This window comes from Quercus robur, chromosome 2 (assembly GCF_932294415.1).
Source record: "Quercus robur chromosome 2, dhQueRobu3.1, whole genome shotgun sequence".
NCBI lineage: Eukaryota > Viridiplantae > Streptophyta > Magnoliopsida > Fagales > Fagaceae > Quercus > Quercus robur.
The window spans coordinates 91858708-91878781 of NC_065535.1; the positions used below are offsets into that span (position 1 = coordinate 91858708).

At 36.6% G+C, this 20074-nt stretch overlaps 2 protein-coding genes across 3 annotated transcripts; both read left to right on the forward strand.

Annotated features, from left to right (window-relative positions):
• Positions 1-232: 232 nt before the first annotated feature.
• On the forward strand, positions 233-5483 carry LOC126715821 (uncharacterized). Of its 2 annotated transcripts, XM_050416623.1 has the most exons (15): positions 234-405; positions 495-523; positions 714-825; positions 900-997; positions 1880-1976; positions 2060-2149; positions 2248-2385; positions 2467-2532; positions 2604-2681; positions 2795-2905; positions 2991-3068; positions 3166-3285; positions 3985-4028; positions 4128-4155; positions 5110-5483. In XM_050416623.1, the coding sequence occupies exons 1-15, from the start codon at positions 373-375 to the stop codon at positions 5122-5124; spliced, it is 1137 nt and encodes a 378-aa protein (XP_050272580.1). In that variant the 5' UTR covers positions 234-372; the 3' UTR covers positions 5125-5483. The 2 variants fall into 2 exon arrangements, with proteins under 2 accessions (XP_050272581.1, XP_050272580.1); XM_050416624.1 differs by lacking the exon at positions 4128-4155 and having other exon boundaries at positions 233-405.
• A 9532-nt stretch (positions 5484-15015) lies between these two features.
• LOC126707525 (uncharacterized) lies at positions 15016-15876 on the forward strand. Its single transcript, XM_050407218.1, has one exon. It carries the CDS (start codon positions 15104-15106, stop codon positions 15725-15727), a length of 624 nt encoding a protein of 207 aa, XP_050263175.1. The 5' UTR covers positions 15016-15103; the 3' UTR covers positions 15728-15876.
• Positions 15877-20074: the final 4198 nt, after the last annotated feature.

Sequence of the window (20074 nt, forward strand, 5' to 3'; positions counted from 1 at the left end):
AGCCAAACAACTACCAGCCAACCAAATACCACCACGTCGACAATACTGTCCAAACAAACCAATATAATAGGCAGACTGTACAAAATCTCACTGTATCCAACCACAGAATACCCAAACCCTTCCAGACTTTAATCAACCTTTAAGTCTAATTTAACTACCACTTTCTTAAAAAAAAAAAAAAAAAGTATAATTTAACTACCACAGTGTGAGTGTCCCTCCAATTCAAAAAGTCCAAAACGAGTCCGTTTGAGATATTTTCATTTCCACCACTTCCAAACGTTTTTTTTTTTTTTTCAATTTTCAAAAATTTCTCGTCGCTCCGAAGTCAGATCTAACTGAGAGAGACTCTCCCTCTCTCTAAAGCTCTCAACAATGCCAGCGACTGACGCAGACTTCGATCTCAGAGTACGATCCTTCTAAACCCTAACAATGCTCTTCCAATTCTCTCTCATTTTCTCACTCTAACTCTCCCTCTCTCTCTCTTTTCTTCGCAGTCGTCTCCTACTTCCGCCTTCACAACCGGGTGAGTATATATTTATATATATATACACCACAAAGTATATCTATATATCTGCATTTGCATTTTGATCTCTCACTCGCTAGGGTTTTGATCCGTACTTGTACAGAGTGAGTTTAACTATCCATTTTTGCTGTATCTATCTGTGTGTTAATGTACTGATTTCTAGGGTTTCTGATTTTCTTGCTTGCTTCAGAGAGCATGCATTTGCTGATGTTGGAAACTTGGACCACTGCGCAAAGTACTTGAACCAAACGCTTGTTACGTATGGATTTCCGGCTTCGCTCGATCTCTTCGCCAATGATCCGGTGAGTTTTCGTCTTGATTCCTTCGGTTTTTTGCTTTGATTCAATCGAAACTTATGTGTTTTTTTTTTTTAAAGGTTTCGATCGCGAGGACTTGCAATTGTATGTACTCGTTGCTTCAGCAGAGGCAGCGCGATGTTGAATTCAGAGACTCTGCTAACGACCAAAGACAGCGGTACTGTTGGAATTGCCATAACATGTCCAATTGCTTCAAATTCACTTTGATTCTTTTATACGAAATGCTGCATCTGTGTCATGTCTAGTTCATCAAAATTCGGGTAATCATATTCGTTTAGATTGTGCATTGGGGAAAGTTGATCTGTCCTGGAGTTTACTTTTTACGAATTCGATGTCTCTTAGTTCATTTTCATATCCATTCATTCGTATAGGCATGTTGTGCTTGTCTGGCATTGCTGTAGGTAGTAGAGCTTTAACTATGTAGCTTTAGCACTAGAGCTTCTGTGATATACAACTTTAACTGAAAATCTCTTTAGTGTTTGGAGTGTTTGGCAAATTACAATGAATTGAAGTTCAAGATTTATAGAGCATGAACAGAGAATTCTAGAACTTTTTCCTAAAGCTTTAAATTTCAGCCTTAGTGCTTGTTTGGCATTGTTGTAGGAAGTAGAGCTTTTGTGATATAGAGTTTTATCTGAGAAGCTCTTTGGTGTTTTAAGTGTTTGGCAAATTAAGGTGAATAGTTCTTTAAAGTTCTAGATTTATAAAGTATGAATAGTGAATTGTAGAGATTTTCCTATAAGCTATTTTTTAGTTGGCCCCAGATGCCCCATTAAAGCTCTTTTATGTTAGACAACCAGACAAACCCTTAGCCTTATGGTTATTTTCAGCTTTAAGGACCCCTTAAAAGCTGTTTTATGGTGGTGAACTTGTTGCTATTTCAAACCAAGCACCTGATTTTAGTCCATTTGTAATGTCATACTTGAACATAATAGATGGTGGCATTGGGGAAGGTCTTACATTCAAATTTTCCTGAGTATAAAAATGGGAATTTGAAAATGCTGTTTCGATATAATTCTTATTGTTTTTAATGTTATAGGCTACTATCAGACATATCAAGATTAGAGGCTAAAGTTGAGAGGCTTGAGGCACAAATACAAGCCAAAGATAGGGAGATAGCAACCATTACGCGAACGGTTTGGAATTCACTATTTTTTCAAATTGAAGTTGTGTTATCTGTTTGATCCTTTTGTTGAGATCTTTTGGTAATTTCATATAGGAAGCCAAAGCCACTGCAGCTTTTAAGGCTCAGATTGAAAAGCTACAGCAGGAGCGAGATGAGTTTCAAAGAATGGTAATTGGTAATCAGGTTAGGACGCTTTGATGTATTGGAGTTCTTTTGCTATCTACTACATGAAATCAAACAAATCCTGACAATATTGACATCATATTTTGATGTTGCAAAAGCAAGTGAGGACTCAACAGATACATGAGATGAAGAAAAAAGAAAAAGAGTACATAAAGTTGCAGGAAAGGCTAAACCAAGTGTTGATGGAGAAAAAGAAGGAATCAAGATCAGGCATGGAGATAATGAATTTGCTTCAGGTATTTATTGGCCGACAATAGTGATAGGACTAATTGTTTTTTATTTTATTCATCTAATGACTTGTATACATGTCTAAACAGAAAGAAGGGCGACAACGTGGAACATGGAATGGGAAAAAGGCCGACAATGATTTCTATAAAAAGATTGTATGTAGCTGGGTTGGCTTGTTTATATTATACAGCAACTAGATTATTTATTATTAACATACTCTTTTCAGGTGGATGCATATGAGGCAAAAAATCAGGAGTTGATGGCAGAGAATACTGATTTAAGGGCTTTACTGCGATCAATGCAGGTATATGTTATTATTCTATTAATGTTGTTAAGGTTAAGGTTACTGTTTTGGGTTTCCATCACTGCACTTCCATCAATGGGTTTTTACATCCGGTAGGCATGGCTGACTTACAGGCGGATATGCGTGATTTTATAAATGCTCCTAATGGGTTGTCCAAGCAATCTTTGGCTGCCAATGAAAGAGTCGAAACTGACCCCTCACAGTCCCCATTAGGAGGGAAGACGGTATGAAAACTTTTTAAAGGATGAAGTGTTTTCTTTTGCTATGCTATAGTGCTCTATATAGGATTTAAGAGTTCATGGCTTGCAGGATGTCTTTGACCTGCCTTTTCACATGGCTAGAGATCAAATAGAGGAAAGCCTCCGAAATAAGATGGCTTCCATAAAGGTACTTCCTCCCCACCCCACTCCCAATTTCCAGTTCATCACGTGGTTCCAAGATAAGTTGTTAACATGATTTCCTTTTTATGCTTTGGAAATTGAAGGAGCGTATGGGTCAATTGCAAGATGCACAAAAAGATGCAGAAGTTACTTCTGAAGCAACTGAAAGGGAGCTTGAACTTGAAGCTCAACTTGTTGAGGCAAGGAGCATAATTCAGGAGCAGGTACTATTTGTCTTTTTTTATGCAAATTGTAGATTGGATGTCATGCATTCTTCTTTGGATTATTATCTGGATTAGATGAATTTTTTGTTTATCCGCTCCTTGCTTATCATAATGCAATTTTTTTTAGTACCTTCCAAGTGAAACGAATATGTTATTAATATATAGTTCATTTCCTCTTTGTATGTTAATCCCCAATTATTCTGTCCATTGAATTTAGCCTTGTGTCTTGCTTTCCTCATTTTGTAGCTCAAAACCTGTAACTCCCTCTAACTCAAGTTTTTCGAGCATGTATCCTAATTAAATCTAAATACTTTACACACGGCTAGGGGAATTGGTTTATTTAGCTCCTTTTTGAGTTGTCACATGCTGAATCTAAATCTATAAAGCTTGAACTTCTTGAGAATTTGTATAATGATCCATAGAAATGGTACATAGGTAGGTGCATCTTTCTAAAGGATGTTCCCTACTTCCCAAAGTGAAGAAGAAAATTATGATGTTAAAAAGTCTTATCAGTGGAGTTTGTAAAACATATTTGATCTGTTCAACAATGTTTTTCTCCATTCCAATTCATATAACTAGAGCCATGATCTTTTCTAACTACTCACTTTTTAAATATTTAACAATCTAGTACATTCCTCCCTTACTTATTTGGTTTTTGGTTTGATGATTAATATAAACACAATAATTCACTCATTTCAGGCATCCATAATGTCTAAACATCTTGCTAAGTCTGAGAGGCCAAGGTATTCCCCATATCCCTTACATCTGTTGTTGAAATATTTTATATATTTATGCTGGAGACTGGATGGTATTAATATATTTATATATATTAATTCTGATAGGGATTCTATCATTTCATCACCAGCTGAGGTATAATTCATTCTTTCTGTCTCTTCTTCTTCTTGTGATCTGGTTTCCAGCAATGAATCTGTAAATTTGATGCTAGTTATATATTATTTGAATTTTTATTGCCTTGTGATTAGTTCTTGGTTGTGTTTGGAGCTCACAAGATTGTGCTTTGATGGTAGAAAAGTAGCTTATTGAAAATAATGTTAGACAAGGGTGGTCTTAAATTTGTGAATCGATTAGGATGTAATATTGAGGGTATCGTGGAAGTCTTCTGTGCAAGGGATGTTGATCATTTGCTCTTTTCTACGAAAAAAAAATGTTTTTTGTCAATTGTTAAACCTTATGAAATGAAAACAATTCTGAGATTTTGGGTTCCAGAAGCTTATCCGTTTATGACCCACCTAATATGCCCAGCCTACTCATTTCTGAGTAATTATTCTATATTCCGTGAGTAAAGTGACATGATACTCTCTCACATAAATGGTGGATCTACCATTCATGTAAGAGGAGGGGAGTACCATGTTTCTTACTTTGGGAGTACTAAATAATTTTTCCTCATTTCTGAACCCTAGTAGTTGGCTACATACCAATAGCTCTATAATTAACGAATGTGCACCTGCATAAGGGTGGATTTTGTATACAATCTAGGTAGAATATTGTTCAAGATAGAATGCAGCTGCTGCTGCAGTCATGCTTTGAAAGTTTGGATTGGAGGTTTGTTGACAATGGCTGCTTATATCTACTCCCCTTTGCCTTTACCCTCTTCCCTTTCTCTGTGTGCACTTGTGTTTGATACAGGCTATTTAGAACATCATCAGTATCTTGGGAACTTGAGCTTTCTCTTTAAAAAGAAAGAATAAACTAATGTAATATATAGGTACTAGCTAGGAAAAAATCAACTTCTTTATTTGTGCTGTCAAACATAACAACCACATTGTGGTGTTGTTGGTCTGACTTAGCTTATTTGATGTTCAGGGAGTAAGAAATTGACATGCCAGGCAAAATTTTGGCCCATATTCGAACTGAGGTTTGCCGTATTTGGAGATGAGTTGCAGCTTGCAAGCTTGTATTTTTGTATACTTATTCCTGATTGTAGTATACAGAATGATCCTTATGTTTGTAAAAGCTAGAATCGGTAGTTTTCAGCTGTAATGTTATTGTAATTATGTATCTAGATTTCCCCTAGTGATGTAATGCTCACAAGTGCTTTTATCAAATCATTTTCGGCCAGTAATAACTTAGTAAATTCAAACTTATGTAATGCTGTTGGCAGGCGAATGGAATATTCTTCCAACACAAGCTCTTTGATCCGGGTTCTCTATTATCATAATTTTCATTGCCCCTGAAAAGACCTGTTTAGTTTTGCTATTTCCTGTTAGCTTTTGGTAGGTTGGTACCTGTAGTTGCTCTTAATGGATCTGAATCATGATTCAATGACAAAATGCATACCGACTTTGACATTACTAACATACCAACATATTTTAATGCCTCCAAATATTTACAAAATAGACATAAAGGATGGTAGCACATTTCATATAGGAATTTTGCGTTACCTACCACGGGTAATGATTAGAAAAATTGAAAACTGAATGTGCGTCATTAGAACTATGTAGTAGTATTTTAACCTAATTTTTGTTCTGCAATCTACTGTAAAATGCATGAACAGTTTCTTATTATTGCTGTGCTCAATTGTAGATTTGTAGCACCTTTTCAAAGTCTTATAGTCTGCTCTCAGGATTTTGACCTTTTGAAAGTCATTTTGTGAAAATTACAAAAAAAAAAAAAAAAAAAAAAAAATTATAGCATTTTACGGTTTTTTCATTATCAAACATTTTATAGGATGGTTAATTTATAACAACTTGAGGAAGCTTTAGCCAAATCATCTTTGTTATAACTCATAAGGACTAATGAAGTCACGGTCGAGAGTTGGGACATTTTGTAACGACTTATGTAACTCTGAGTTGATCATGAAAATGAACCAAGTTGATCATTAACAACTTGGGCTCGGCTCGATAAAAAGTTTGTTTATAAATAAGCCAAGCTTGAACTTTAGTTTTAGGCTCAACAAGTCGAGTCCAAGCAAAAAAATTTGTTCACGAACAAGCTCGTGAACTATTAGGCTTGATACACAACAATTCAAGCATAGATTCATTTATAAGTTTATATGTGTTAGCTAAATATACTCATTACATATATCTTAATAATGACATGGCCAACATGAGACCACTACCTATATTAACTTAATTTTTTCCTTTCCTTTAAACTGATGAAGAACCACTTTAGACTAAAGTTACATTTAAAAATAAATAAATAATTAAGTAGGCCACATATGATCCTTTCTTATCAATCATCTAAAGTAAAATTATGAAATATGTTAGTATTTTTCACCAAAAAAAAGAAAAGAAAAAGAAATATGTTAGTATCTTCTCATTCATAATAGTTACAAATAGGTATTTTTTTTAGTCTTTCACCATCTAACGTGAATGTAAAAATTGTATTTTGAACAATTGTTGAAACTGTAGATAAGAAATGATGAATGAATGAATTTAATTATGTAAACTATTAATTTGAATAATAGCTAATTATAAGTAAGTTTAGATGCATGATAAAATGAGTATACTATTTTCTTTTTTTTATTTATTAATTTTAGAGATTTAAGCATTTAATAATGTAATTTTTTTAGATCTCAAGTTCAAAAACTTGACCTGAGCTCGAGTTTGAGTTTGATATTAAGCTTGAGTTTAGCTTGACTAATTAATTAAGTCAAGCCAAGCCAAGCCAAGCCAAGCCAAACTCAAGCTTTTTGGCTTTCCCATGAGCTCAAGCTCAAACACTATTTTCAAGCTTGTCATAAGCTCAAGCCAAGCTTGAGTTTTTGATTTTTCCTGATGAGCCAAACTTGAACATGCACTACTTAACAAAGCTCGGCTCATTTACAATCCTTACTAACCCAATTTGAATTATGCTGTACAAGTTGTCAAGTTCGCTTTACACATTTATCCAATTCAATTCATATTACTTCGCTTTGCACACTTATCCAATTCAATTTATATAATTCTGTTTTACACCTCTGTTTTTAAATTGAGAAGCACGACTATATTTTGAGTAAAAAAATTAAAGCCACTCTGTGAAAGGACTATTAAGCGAGCTATCTTTTGTACTTTGACACACCCTAAAAATTGAAAATGTCGTAAAAGCCCCCACTAAACAAAGCCTAAGGAAGGACTACCCATGGTTGCAATCATAGTATCATTCAAAGTCTATCAATCTTAGCTTATCTAAATCTATTGAAGTACACTGTTTAACAAATTTTCTTTTGTCTAAAGCTTGATGTTTAAACTTTAAACTACCTTTCTATTAAGGGTTTGTTTGGATACTGTTTATATATATATAAAACCGAATCCTCTTAATCTCTCACAATTTTCCACATCAGCATAATATTTAAATTTATTTAAATAAAATTATTTTTGTTTAGTCCAAACTTAACAAGGAGTGAAACTCTATCTCTCTAACAAGTCCAACTTAAACTTAAACTTAAACTTAAACTAAGACTCAAACTCAAACCCCAAAAAAAACCGATACTTCTAAGAAAAAAAAACTCTCTTTCTCATATCTCTCACATCCCAAAACTCAGATAATCTCTCTTCTCATATCTCTCAAATGCTATCAACTACTTCCCCCAAATCTCAGATTTAACCATCTCCTTCAAACTTTTGGATCCGGCTTTGATCTTCGAAATCGGGATTGTGGGGGGTACAAGACCGGGAAGCCCATGTCAATGTCTACGTTGGGCCAAGGGTCCAGTCCAAGGAAAAACCCCTTCTCGACCATGGGAAGGACCCTTCTCGGCCATAGATGTAGCCAAGGACAAAGGGAGCAACCTGCTACTGGTAGTGACACCCCGGGTCATTTCATGGAACATGAAAAGTACTAAAACAGAAAATGACAACAAAGAAAAGGGAATATCTGAGAAAAAGGCTGCCATTATTGCATTCAGTGCTTTGAACCTGACATAGCTATGTTTTTCTGCCTTTACAACCACTCTCAACCACTGGAGGGAAGGGCTGATGGGACAAATACCTGCCTTGGGAACCCAATTCAGGAGAAAGGAAACTACTATAAAAAGGGGGTGGAAGGAGACAGAAAGGGGGGCTGAAACCCCTATCACACCAGAAGCTCTAGAAAAAGCTCATCGGATCGTGCTAAGGACCAATCTTCTTTGGTAAACTTAGTTCATCTCAGCCTAATCGTGAAGAACACCGTGTTAACTGTTGTCCATACACTAAAGCCTAGCTCTTTGACTCATTCTCTACAAATTCATTGTACTGGGCCCACTGGTCTAAGGTCCCATGTATCTTGGGCCCGGGCTGAAAAACATGACCCTACAATTGGCGTCGTCTGTGGGAAGAGTTTGTGCGTTAGCGAATGCAACAGTTAATCACGGTGGGATCAAGCTCCTATCAACAGGAGTCCCTCAAGAAGACCATTTTGGCGGTGGTACAAGCTACATGAAAGCCTCCTTATTATTTCCAAGAACACACCGTCATTGTCATAACTCAGCTTCCACTTAGGTCTACACTTCGAATTGTTGATTACGCGGGAAGGATTGCTAAACGAAGTGTGGTTCTAGGGGCTTCTGACGTCAGGTGTATGCCCCGTGCACTTGTCAAGGGGCTAATTCTCGTGGGCCCAGTAGTCCGGTTCGCTGAATTCCCTTCGAAGAAAGAAGCCGAGGGCCAAACCAGAATCTTTTGAAGCGGTTAAACAGAACCTTAGCTACATCAGGTCCTCGGACCTCCGGCTTTGGGGAAATTAACGCGCACTAACAACTTTCTACATGACTAAGTACTAGACAGAACCAAGGTCTTGCATGGTCCTCGGACTCAAACTTATGGGGAAACTAGTTACTTCAAGAAGGCCCAAGTACTGGACAGAACCAAGATCTTGCATGGTCCTCGGACTCAAACTTATGGGGAAACTAGCTACTTCAAGAAGGCCCAAGTACTAGACAGAACCAAGGTCTTGCATGGTCCCGGACTCAAACTTATTGGGAAACTAGCTACTTCAAGAAGGTCCAAGTACTAGACAGAACCAAGGTCTTGCATGGTTCTCGAACTTAAACCTATGGGGAAACTAGCTACTTCAAGAAGGTCTAAGTACTAGACAGAACCAAGGTCTTGCATGGTCTTCGGACTCAAACCTATGGGGAAACTAGCTACTTCAAGAAGGCCCAAGTACTAGACAGAACCAAGGTCTTGCATGGTCTTCGATTCAAACCTATGGGTAAACTAGCTACTTCAAGAAGGTCCAAGTACTAGACAGAACTAAGGTCTTGCATGGTCCTCGGACTTAAACCTATGGGGAAACTAGCTACTTCAAGAAGGTCTAAGAACTAGACAGAACCAAGGTCTTGCATGGTCCTCAGACTCAAATTTATGGGGAAACTAGCTACTTCAAGAAAATCTAAGTACTAGGCAGAACTAAGGTCTTGCATTGTCCTCGGACTCAAACCTATGGGGAAATTAGCTACTTCAGGAAGGTCCAAGTACTAGACAGAACCAAGGTCTTGCATGATCCTCAGACTCAAACCTATAGGGAAACTAGCTACTTCAAGAAAATCCAAGTACTAGACAGAACCAAGATCTTGCATGGTCCTCGGACTCAAACCTATGGGAAAACTAGTGACTTCAAGAAGGTCCAAGTACTAGACAGAACCAAGGTCTTGTATGGTATTCAGACTCAAACCTATGGGGAAACTAGCTACTTCAAAAAGGTCCAAGTACTAGACAGAATCAAGGTCTTGCATGGTCTTCGGATTCAAACCTATGGGGAAACTAGCTACTTCAAGAAAAACCTAAGTTCTAGACAGAACAAAGGTCTTGCGTGGTCCTCGGACCTCCGGCTTTGTGGAAACTAACATGCGATGGTACCTTTCTAAGCGTTTAAGCTAAATTCAATCATGCCTCGGTTGTCGGACCAGACGCCTAAAGCGAGTTAAAGCTATAAACATCATCGGAAACGTGGAAAAGAACCTTAGTACCCGGTGATCCCCTCGGATTGTTTACTTTAGGTTACACGTCCTCGGGCGGTCACACTATTCGCAATGAAGAACATGTGGTTATTTCCCTGGTTAATCTTATATAGTTAACTTACTTAAAGTTGGCAATGGTGTGCCCGTCAGTTTTGATAGGTTCAGGATGACAACTCTTTACCATCAACGGCGTCAGTTCTAAGTACTATTCAAAAGAAAAGATACCAGCACACCCATCCATAAAGTAATTATTGCAGAAAAGAAAGGGTACACGAAATGAAATAAAGTTGTCTTTTTATTAGATAAAGAAGAAATACAGTGTATATGAAAGGGCTTAGACAAGCTTATATCGGAAGCTAACTATAAAAACAATCCACGGGAACGATAAATCCTCAATCTTGCTCCAGCAGCAATTGAGCAAGTATGGATGGCCCCGGCGGTGGAAGAGAAGAAGAAGCAGGAATGCCAAATCCACATACTTGCTCTAGTATCAATCGAGGAAGTATGGATGGTACTGGCGATGAGAAATCCAAACCCGCACACGTGTGACATACGGCGCCGGATGAAGATCCAAATTTTGTCGCACCAAAAATCTGATGTGACCTATACCTACTTCGAATTTTGGCTAAAGGAAAAGAGATTTCTTTCTTGTCCAGTCGAGGGGGAGAAATATCTTTGGCCTCTATCTCCCTCGCCTTGACTGGGTCATTTTGAATCTCGGAGACACCCGTGGCTTCTGAAGAGGGTTTGGTTCCTTTACCCTCGCCCTTATCCTTGACCATTTCACTCCCTAAATCTCAATCACTACCTTGGTGGGGACTTTGGGAACATTTGGAGAGTTAAAAGCCTGAAAAACTCAGGGGTCTGCGAATAAAGGAGAATGATCTCCCCCCATGTGTCTTATATAGGGGCAAACCTGGTGGCAATCAATTCGCCCAAATCTCAAAGAAAGAATTACAAGCGAGATAAATCCCGCTCAATTTCCAAAGCAATCTTCAGCCGTTGGATTTGCGTCATCTCGTAAAGAGACCTTAATGAAAGCGTGCCTCGTGTACCGAAACGGCAGGAATGCGGCTTGGATAAACTAAAAGAATGTCTCATAGTCAGGAACGTGCCTCAGGCAAGCAAAAATGCTTTTGCATTGATGGAGGACAAAACTTGGCAAGCCACGACAAAGGCCTAATGTCACCAAAACCCTCCTCTTCGTCTGAGGAGCTGGACAGCAGAATTTTGAGGGGCTATTGTGGGGGGTACAAGACCGGGAAGCTCATGTTAATGTCTACGTTGGGCCAAGGGCCGAGTCCAAGGAAAAACCCCTCCTCGGCCATAGGAAGGACCCTTCTTGGCCATAGATATAGCCGAGGACAAAGGGAGCAACCTGCTACTAGTAGTGACACCCCGGGTCATTTCACGGAACAAGAAAAGTACTAAAACAGAAAAGAACAACAAAGAAAAGGGAAATATTTGAGAAAAAGGCTGCCATTATTACATTCAGTGCCTTGAACCTGACATAGCCATACTTTTCTGTCTTTACAACCACCCCCAACAACTGGAGGGAAGGGCTAATGGGACAAGTACTTGTCCTGGGAACCCAATTCAAGAGGAAGGAAACTACTATAAAAAGGGGGTGGAGGGAGACAGAAAGGGGGGCTGAAACCCCTATCACACCAGAGGCTTTAGAAAAAGCTCATCGGACCGTGCCGAGGACCAATCTTCTTTGGCAAACTCAATTCATCTCAGCCTGATCGTGAAGAACACCATGTTAACTGTTGTCCATACACTAAAACCTAGCTCTTTGACCCATTCTCTACAAATTTATTGTACTGGGCTCACTGGTCTAAGGTCCCATGCATTTTGGGCCCGGGCTGAAAAAAGTGACCCTACAGGGATTAACATGCTAAACTAGACTTTTCAAGTTTAGTAGTTTACTGCTTTTGACTGATTTTCATTTGTAGCTGTCTGCCAATGTCATTAAAAAAAAAAATAGTAAATAACTTTGTGGTTGTCAATTTCTTTACGTTTATAGGTTTATAATATTATAAGTTTATATTATTATATTACCGAATCCTTTGAATCTCTCACAATTTTCCACGTTAGCACAATATTTAAATAAAATTATTTTTGTTTAGTTCAAACTTAACAAAGAGTGAAACTCTATCTTTCTAACAAGTCCAACTTAAACTCAAACTCAAACTCAAACCCAAAAAAAAAAAACCGATACTTCTAAGAAAAAAAAAACCAAAAACACAGTAAAAAGAAAAGAAAAAAAAGGCTCTCTTTCTCATATCTCTCACACTACCATCTCCTTCCCCCAAAACCCAAAACTCAGATAATCTCTCTTCTCATATCTCTCAAATGCTGTCAACTACTTCCCCCAAATCTCAGATCTGACCATCTCCTTCAAACTTTTGGATTCGGCTTTGATCTTCGAAATCGGGATTAACATGCTAAACTAGACTTTTCAAGTTTAATAGTTTATTCCTTTTGACTGATTTTCATTTGTAGTTGTCTGCTAATGCCATTAAAAAAATAGTAAATAACTTTGTGGTTGCCAATTTCTTCACGTTTATAGGTTTATAATATTATAAGTTTATATTATTATATTATCGTGTAGTTGATTTTTTTTTTTTAGTGGAGATTTCCTATTGCCATGTTATTAAGTCATGAGAGAATGTTATAAATATCAAATATACATGATAGTGTTGCTTATTGTAAATTAATATATTTGTCTTTGGTTTTGAGATTTGCTTAATTGTTTTATTTTTTATCTCATCGTATTTGCTTAGTAGTTTAAACTTATTGTTCATGCTTTTTTTTTTCTTTCTTTCTAAGTTGACAAAATAATTAGTTTATAGAAATCATTAAAAAAAATAATTTAAAGTTAATTTACGAAATAAAGCATTTTTTTTTAATCTAACCTAACTCATTATGTTTTCTATTCCAACTTATTGCAACTTTTTAATGCTCTCTTAATTTGTCTGGGTTGGTTGAAAATTTAGTTCATGTTCATGTTGATGTTGTTTAATTTGGTTTTGTGTGGAACTTTGTGGACCTTAAAACCCTATATCAAGACCAGTTTTGGTGTTTGCTATATCCATAAAGGCATAAACGTGTATAACCATAAAGTCATTACTTGAGATGCTACGGGTGTAAACATGTCTAAAAAAGCTGTTTACAATATTAGAATAAGCAGTAAGATTGTCTATGCACAGTTTGATACCCAGTTTATACTTTGTTTGTATTAATTTGAGACTATTTTTTAAAATTCTCAGTTTATGCTTTGTTTGTATTAACATGAGACCTTTTTTTTTTTTTTTTTTTTTTTTTTTTTTCATTTGTTTGTGTTTGAATTTAATTTAAGTTTATGGGTTGTGTTTTTGTTAATTTAAGTTTGATTAATATTTGTCATTAAGTAATTTAATGTTTCATATCAAAGATACAAATTTTTGAGACTGGAATCTTAATGTACAAGAGGAAGAAACAAAAAATTGTTTAAATTTTCGTATAATATAACTTTTCTGTGCATCGCATGGGTTAGTGACTAGTTTTGTTGAAACTAAAAATTTATTGCTGAAAGTACCGTAGATAAAAATAAAAGTGAGTTGAAATAGTACAGTGAGACTCATGAATAGTATCAAAAAGTGCAGCAGGGCCCATGAATAGTAGCAAAAAAAATTAAATAGTAAAATAATTTTAATTTTTCATTGGTATCCAAATGGAGGATAAGAATTAAAAAAAAAAAAAAAAAAAAAAAAAAAAAAACAAACTAACTTGATGTTTCGGTCTACGCAATGTCGCCCTCTCCAATGAGTGAATAACTTAATTCTTTGGACAGGACATAAAAGCCGACTCAATTATGGACTTTTTCTTGAGGCTGGTGAGAATTATGAAACATTTGAATTTTCAATTTCACACTTGCAAGTACCAATACAACAATAGCTATTATAAAAAGAGGAATTTCTTCTATTTTTTAATCTGTGATGTAACATGGAGGCCGGATTTTTTTCCATGATTTGGTTAACTACTTTCAACGTTTAGCGTAATTAATGTTTAATTATCACTACTTGCTTTTGTGGAATGAGTGAATAACTTGTATTAGTATATAAGAAGAACAAAACCTTGAAAGTCAAACTGAATATTCAATTGCATTGTAGCATATATTCAACTAATCAACCCTAAGGTTTCTCCCATGCTAAAAACTAGTTTCTTTGTAATGAGAAAGCCCATATTTGCTCCAAAATAGCCGTATCCAAACAAAAAGTGACAAATTGTCATTTGAGCCAAATGCCTAGGGATATTTCAGAGATTTTGCTGACCCATTATGTGGGGTACCATAGATCAGAGCTTGCATGGCACTATCGGGTTGTGACAAGTGGCCGATTGCATCGATTTCAATCTAACCTTCATGTAGAGAATAAATGAGTGGTAAATAGCACGCAAAGTTGGCAATGTCTTAAGGATTCGGTAATTGCTCGTGAATAGAAAATGTCTAACATTAGCTAAAATGCTTAACCTTTAACGTGACCTTAGGAACAAAGGTAATGAGGTATTTTTTTTTTCTTTCTTTCTTTCTTTTCTTCATTTATTTGCTTGTTATTTACAAAAGAATTCAAGTCACTCAAAAGTGAAGTAATAAAAGAGTAACACTCAAAAGAAAAAAAGAAAAGAAAAACAATAATTAAAGGATCATGCACCCTAAGATTCCATCATTAACCTTAGAGATCGGAGTTACAAATCCTCTCTCTCTCTCTCTCTCTCTCTCTCTCTCTCTCTCTCTCTCTCTCTCTCTCTCTCTCTCTCTATATATATATAAACTTCAACTTTCACAAACTTATACCCACGTAGAGAAATCTCCATCACATCACAAAAAAATCCCTAGCTATATAATATATATTAAACCTATTACTTACTAACCAAAACCATTGAATATAGCAAAAAATGGGTTATGAACATGGCAAGGGTGCAGAAAAAAGAGTTTCTTTGGTGCAAGGAGATGAGTTTTTTCATAAAGTTATTTCAAGGGACTCCACTGAGGGCTGCTCTTCTCGTATCTATTACTACCGAAACTCTGAAGGGGTTCCATTTGAGTGGGAAATGCAACCTGGGACACCAAAAGAGCCCCCGAAAGATGAAGAAATTCCACCAATTACTCCTCCACCAGCTGTGTTAAGCTTAGGGCTTCCTAAGCCATGCATTAACAACGAACAGCCCAAGGCTAAGACCTGGCTAATAATGCTTAGGCTTTGGAACAAAATCAAGAAAAACAAAGAGAGTAAGAGTGTTAAGGCAGTTGGGTCTCAGGGGAGTAGTCATGATACTCAGGACTGTGGGACTGAAAAGTTTTTATTTTGTGGCTCAGACTCTGAATTTATGGAATCATCATCGTCACCACGAGCTTCAAGCTCTTCATCCTCGTCCTCTTTGTCTTTATCGAACGGTCCGTCAGTGCAGTCAGCAAGATTAGAGAGTCCAGAAGGCAAGGCTAATTCGTTTCATGGGACTTTAAGTTGCACTCCTTGGAGTATAAGCACCATTCTGGTTTCGATTGCAAGGCGAGTTTAATTTGATACTATGTGTAATTATTTGATTATCATGTGTTAACTAGACTGCTTTTTTTTTTTTTTTTTGGTGTTGCTTTGCAACATATTTTTAAAGCTTATGTATAGTGACTACATGTATAAATATGTAGTCTTGTACTTGCAAGTAATATATTGCTACATACATACAATTGTTGACTTTGATTTTTATCTCCTATTTGGAATTGTTTCTTTTTTTTTTTTGGGGGGGGGGGGGGGGTGGGAGTGTGGGTGGGGGGAACTGTTTCATTTTTAAAAAGATAAAATAATAACTTTTTTTTTGAAGAGAAAAATAATAATAATTTTAATTGATAAGACCTGATGTCTTGATTAACCATAAAAAAAATCAAAGATACTATTAATTTAAAAAATTCATTTAATTTCATGATACATATTATTTTTTTTCTTATTATTTATTTGTAGGAATCCACATAAAGTGATGAGTAATAAGCTCGATATTGTAATTATAAAAATAAAGATATTTTGGAAAGAATTAATAAATAATTCTTATAGGATTTTTAAGAATAACTGGATATCAGAATTTCACATAATTACACTCCCCAAAATCCCCAAAATCTTAGTAGATTGCTAATCAACCCAAACGTGTAAACAATTACATTCTAGATCATCTAAATTAAGAGGCATAACATTTTTGAGAATTTAGATGCCTTTTAATTTATACACTATACTTATGGTTACCAATATCCACTTTTGGTGTTTTGAAAAGTTGGTAGTGGGTTTTGGATTTTTCAATAATTGGGAGACCAAAATGGGTTATCAAAAGAAGGGGGTGGAGGGATTATTAGAGACTACTTGAAGCATTGAATAAGGGGCTTCCGAAAGATATTAGTTACAAATGTAGGGTGTTAGCTAGCCAAAGTCTGGGCTCTGTGAGATGGTCTTAGGTTTTTTTTTTTTTTTTTTAGAAGAAGGTGGTCTTAGCTTATGCATTTAGTTACATTTGCAAGTTATGGAAGTTCATGTAATAGTTGTAGTTGAAATGGTTAGAGTTTGGCATCCCGTAGTTTTCAATAGTTTTTTTTTTTTTTTTTTTTTGAGAATCCCGTAATTTTCAATAAAATGTGAAACAAAAAAGAGTTAGCTTATTATTATTACTTGAAAAAAAAAAAAACTACTTTATTTATTAATTTGGTAAAACGTGAGACAAAAAGTGGATTATTTAAGTAAAAAGTAGGAAGAAAATAATGCTATCAAATGAGACTTAGCAGTACCAACAATGTTCATTCTTCAAATTGTGGCTGTAGGGTCACAATTTAGAGCCCAGGCCCAACAGGTATGGGGTTCTGGTCCAAGGAGCCTCGAAACAATAAATTTATAGAGAGTGAGCTATAGAACTAGGTCTTAACGAAGTGTATTCTAGCTAAAGTTGGGCCATGCAACGATTGAAAGTAAGAAAATCCCCTTCACATCCATAGATTCTTAGTCCGAGGAGACACAAGGAATATACAAGGGTCCCTGTTCAAAGACTATGGCTCTTACACTGTTCTTCTGTTCTAGTTTCCTTTTTTCTCCGTCTGTTGATCCTCTTCGACCCTCTTGTACTTGTCGATTCGGTCCATGAGTTAGCGCACGCTGGTGACCGGTTTCCTAGTCAGGAACTTCCTTAAATCGTGCTTTGTCGGCAGGCCTTTATTGAAAGTGTTGATGGCGACGTTATCGTAATTTCCCTCTATATCATTATACATCTCCCAATACCTATCCGAGTAGGCCTTCAGGGTCTCTTCTTCTCGCATGGATAAGGACAGGAGGGAATCTAAGGGCCGAGTAACCTTGCTGCTCGTTATGAAGTGAGAACTGAAAGCTTGGGTTAGTTGCTTAAAAGAATTTATGGAGTTTGGCTTGAGGCTGTCAAACCATCTCATCGCCATGGGTTCCAAATTGGACGGAAACACTTTGCACATCAATGCCTCATCTTTGGAATGGATGGCTATTCTCTGATTAAACTGGCTTACGTGCTCTACGAGGTCCGTCCGACCATTATATATGGCGAAAGTGGGTTGGTGGAACCGTCGAGGAAGTTCAGCCCCCTCTATCCTGCGCGTGAAGGGTGACTGAGAGATGCGGTCCAGGGCCTTACTCATGGCGTCATTTGCTAGGCCCTTGTAAGACGGACTTTTGTGGCCACGTTTGTGAGGTTGCTCTTCCTCATAGGAGAAGGTTTCACTTGGTGGGGTTCTCAACCTTTGCCTGTACTCATTGTCCTCCTCATCGCTGGTGTCCGGACTGGGGGAAGGATGCCTTCGCTGCGCTCGGCACAACTTCCTCTTTAGGTCGTCGATTTCTTGCTGTAGAGCCCTATTATTGTTCTGCTTTTGGGATGCATGACCTTTCCCTTTTGAGCGACTTCTGCTTGTGTGGGAGGTATTTACGCTATCCTCTTGTCACTTGTCTTGATCTCTTTCCCGTTCGAGGTTCAAAAAGTTGTCCTGCCATTGGGAGTCTGCGGGTCTCGTTTGGCGCAGACCTGATCCTTCCATTTCTAACGGTTTCACTTGCTGAGGTACAAGTTCTCCCCACAAACGACGCCAATTGTAGGGTCATAATTTAGAACCCCATACCTGTTGGGCCTGGGTTCTAAATTGTAACCCAACAGTGGCCATTTGCAAGTAACTATTAAGCAGAATCCCACAAACCAGGTTCAGTCGCTACTTCAAGAAGCACAAATTGTTGTGTATGGAGGCTCTGAATAAGAGAGGAGCTATATCTTCATAAACCTCCTACCCTACTAATGTATTAATGCAGGAATTTTTTTTTAAAATGGTCATTGGTGCTTTTGAATTTAGATGAGATTGGCTTATATTATCACAAACCATATATGCTCTAACCCTGAAGTTCATTCAACATAAAAAAAGATTTTTTTTATACTTTTTACCCCTACCTTAAAAGATATGATGATAAGGACTTGAACTTATCTAGTTCACAAATTCACGAATCCACTTTTTATATTTTAAAAACGAAATTAGTTCTCAATTTTTCATATTTTTTGAATTTTTGTTGTTAGTACAAACTACTTCCCATAAAAGAGATTTTTAAATTTTCTTTAATCTAGTTTAGAAATCCTAATACTTAAATCTTAGCCTAAACCCACCTGTTAGGCTTGAATCAGCGAGCCCAAGGATAACCCCAAGTCCTCATGGCAAGGGGAAGTATCACTTCTCATAAAAGAGTGAAAACATGAATTATTGTGTGGCTTGGACATTTATTAATTGCATAAGATATGCGTGATTGAAGTTATGACAATCAAAGTTTAAAAATTTATAGAAAAGAAGGTTTGAAGTTCAAACATAGTACTTTTTTAATAATATTTTCAATGGAGATGCCTAGGGTCTAACTACCCCTCCCCTAGTGTAATTCGCACTAGTTCGCTTCCTTCTCAGTCAGCATCTAAATTTCAATTTTTTTCTTAATCAATAGCAACAGTTTTATTAGATGGGTAGGATATGATTGGGCCGCAAACAACTTAAACGAGCTGAGCAAAAAGAAAACGGAAAAGGGAAAAGAATAATAAAACTAGAAATAAATTATTTTGAAAGAACATACATATAAATTTTTATCTAAAAAATAACAGGGAAAATTTATTGGAAAATCTAGTTAGCGAGGAAGAATAATTTTGATATATGTATATATATACACACACACATGTGAACTAAGAATTTAAGAAATTATATAAGGAGTTGAAAAGATATAAACTTAGAAAGAAAATTCTAAGTTTATGGTCTGCATCCTACATACTTATGTAGTACTAATGGTTTTTCTTATAAAAATGATAAAGCGTTTGTAGTGGGTTATGTGATATCCATAGTTGGACCATTGCCACAGCCTGGGCGATCAATGGCATTCTTTACAAGTTTTCGCAATTGGGACCCCTTCACGTATTGTTGATTTTTAAAATTCTTAAGTCTTTACTTTTGTGTTCGCCCAACTATGTTTATAATTCTTAGTCTTTTCTCTGCTCGTTCATCCAATGATTCTTAGTCTTTACTTTTGTGTTTGCCCAACTATTGGCGGGCTACACATAATGCTCTCCCTACTCTCTATAATCTTTGGCGAAGAAATGTTGTTGGCTTAGTTCTTTGCTCCAGTTGTAAATCTGACAGTGAAGATATAGTGCATGTGTTTATGGAGTTGTGCTTCCCTTATTCCCATTTGGGAGACAAATGAAGTGGCAACAAAATTACTCAGGTACAAGTATTTCTTGTTTGCTGATCTGTGGGAGATGTTATTGAAGATGAGGGAAAGGTTAGATGTTAATCTTATGGCCATGATTTTCTGGCTTATCTGGTCTAGAAGAAACTCGGCAAGAGTGGGGGAG

Coding starts and splice junctions, on each gene's coding strand:
- LOC126715821 (XM_050416623.1), top strand. CDS start 373: ATGCCAGCGACTGACGCAGACTTCGATCTCAGA. Junction 2,533..2,603: donor ATGATTTCTATAAAAAGATT/GTATGTAGCTGG, acceptor TACTCTTTTCAG/GTGGATGCATATGAGGCAAA. Junction 2,906..2,990: donor CCCCATTAGGAGGGAAGACG/GTATGAAAACTT, acceptor CATGGCTTGCAG/GATGTCTTTGACCTGCCTTT.
- LOC126707525 (XM_050407218.1), top strand. CDS start 15,104: ATGGGTTATGAACATGGCAAGGGTGCAGAAAAAAGAGTTTCTTTGGTG.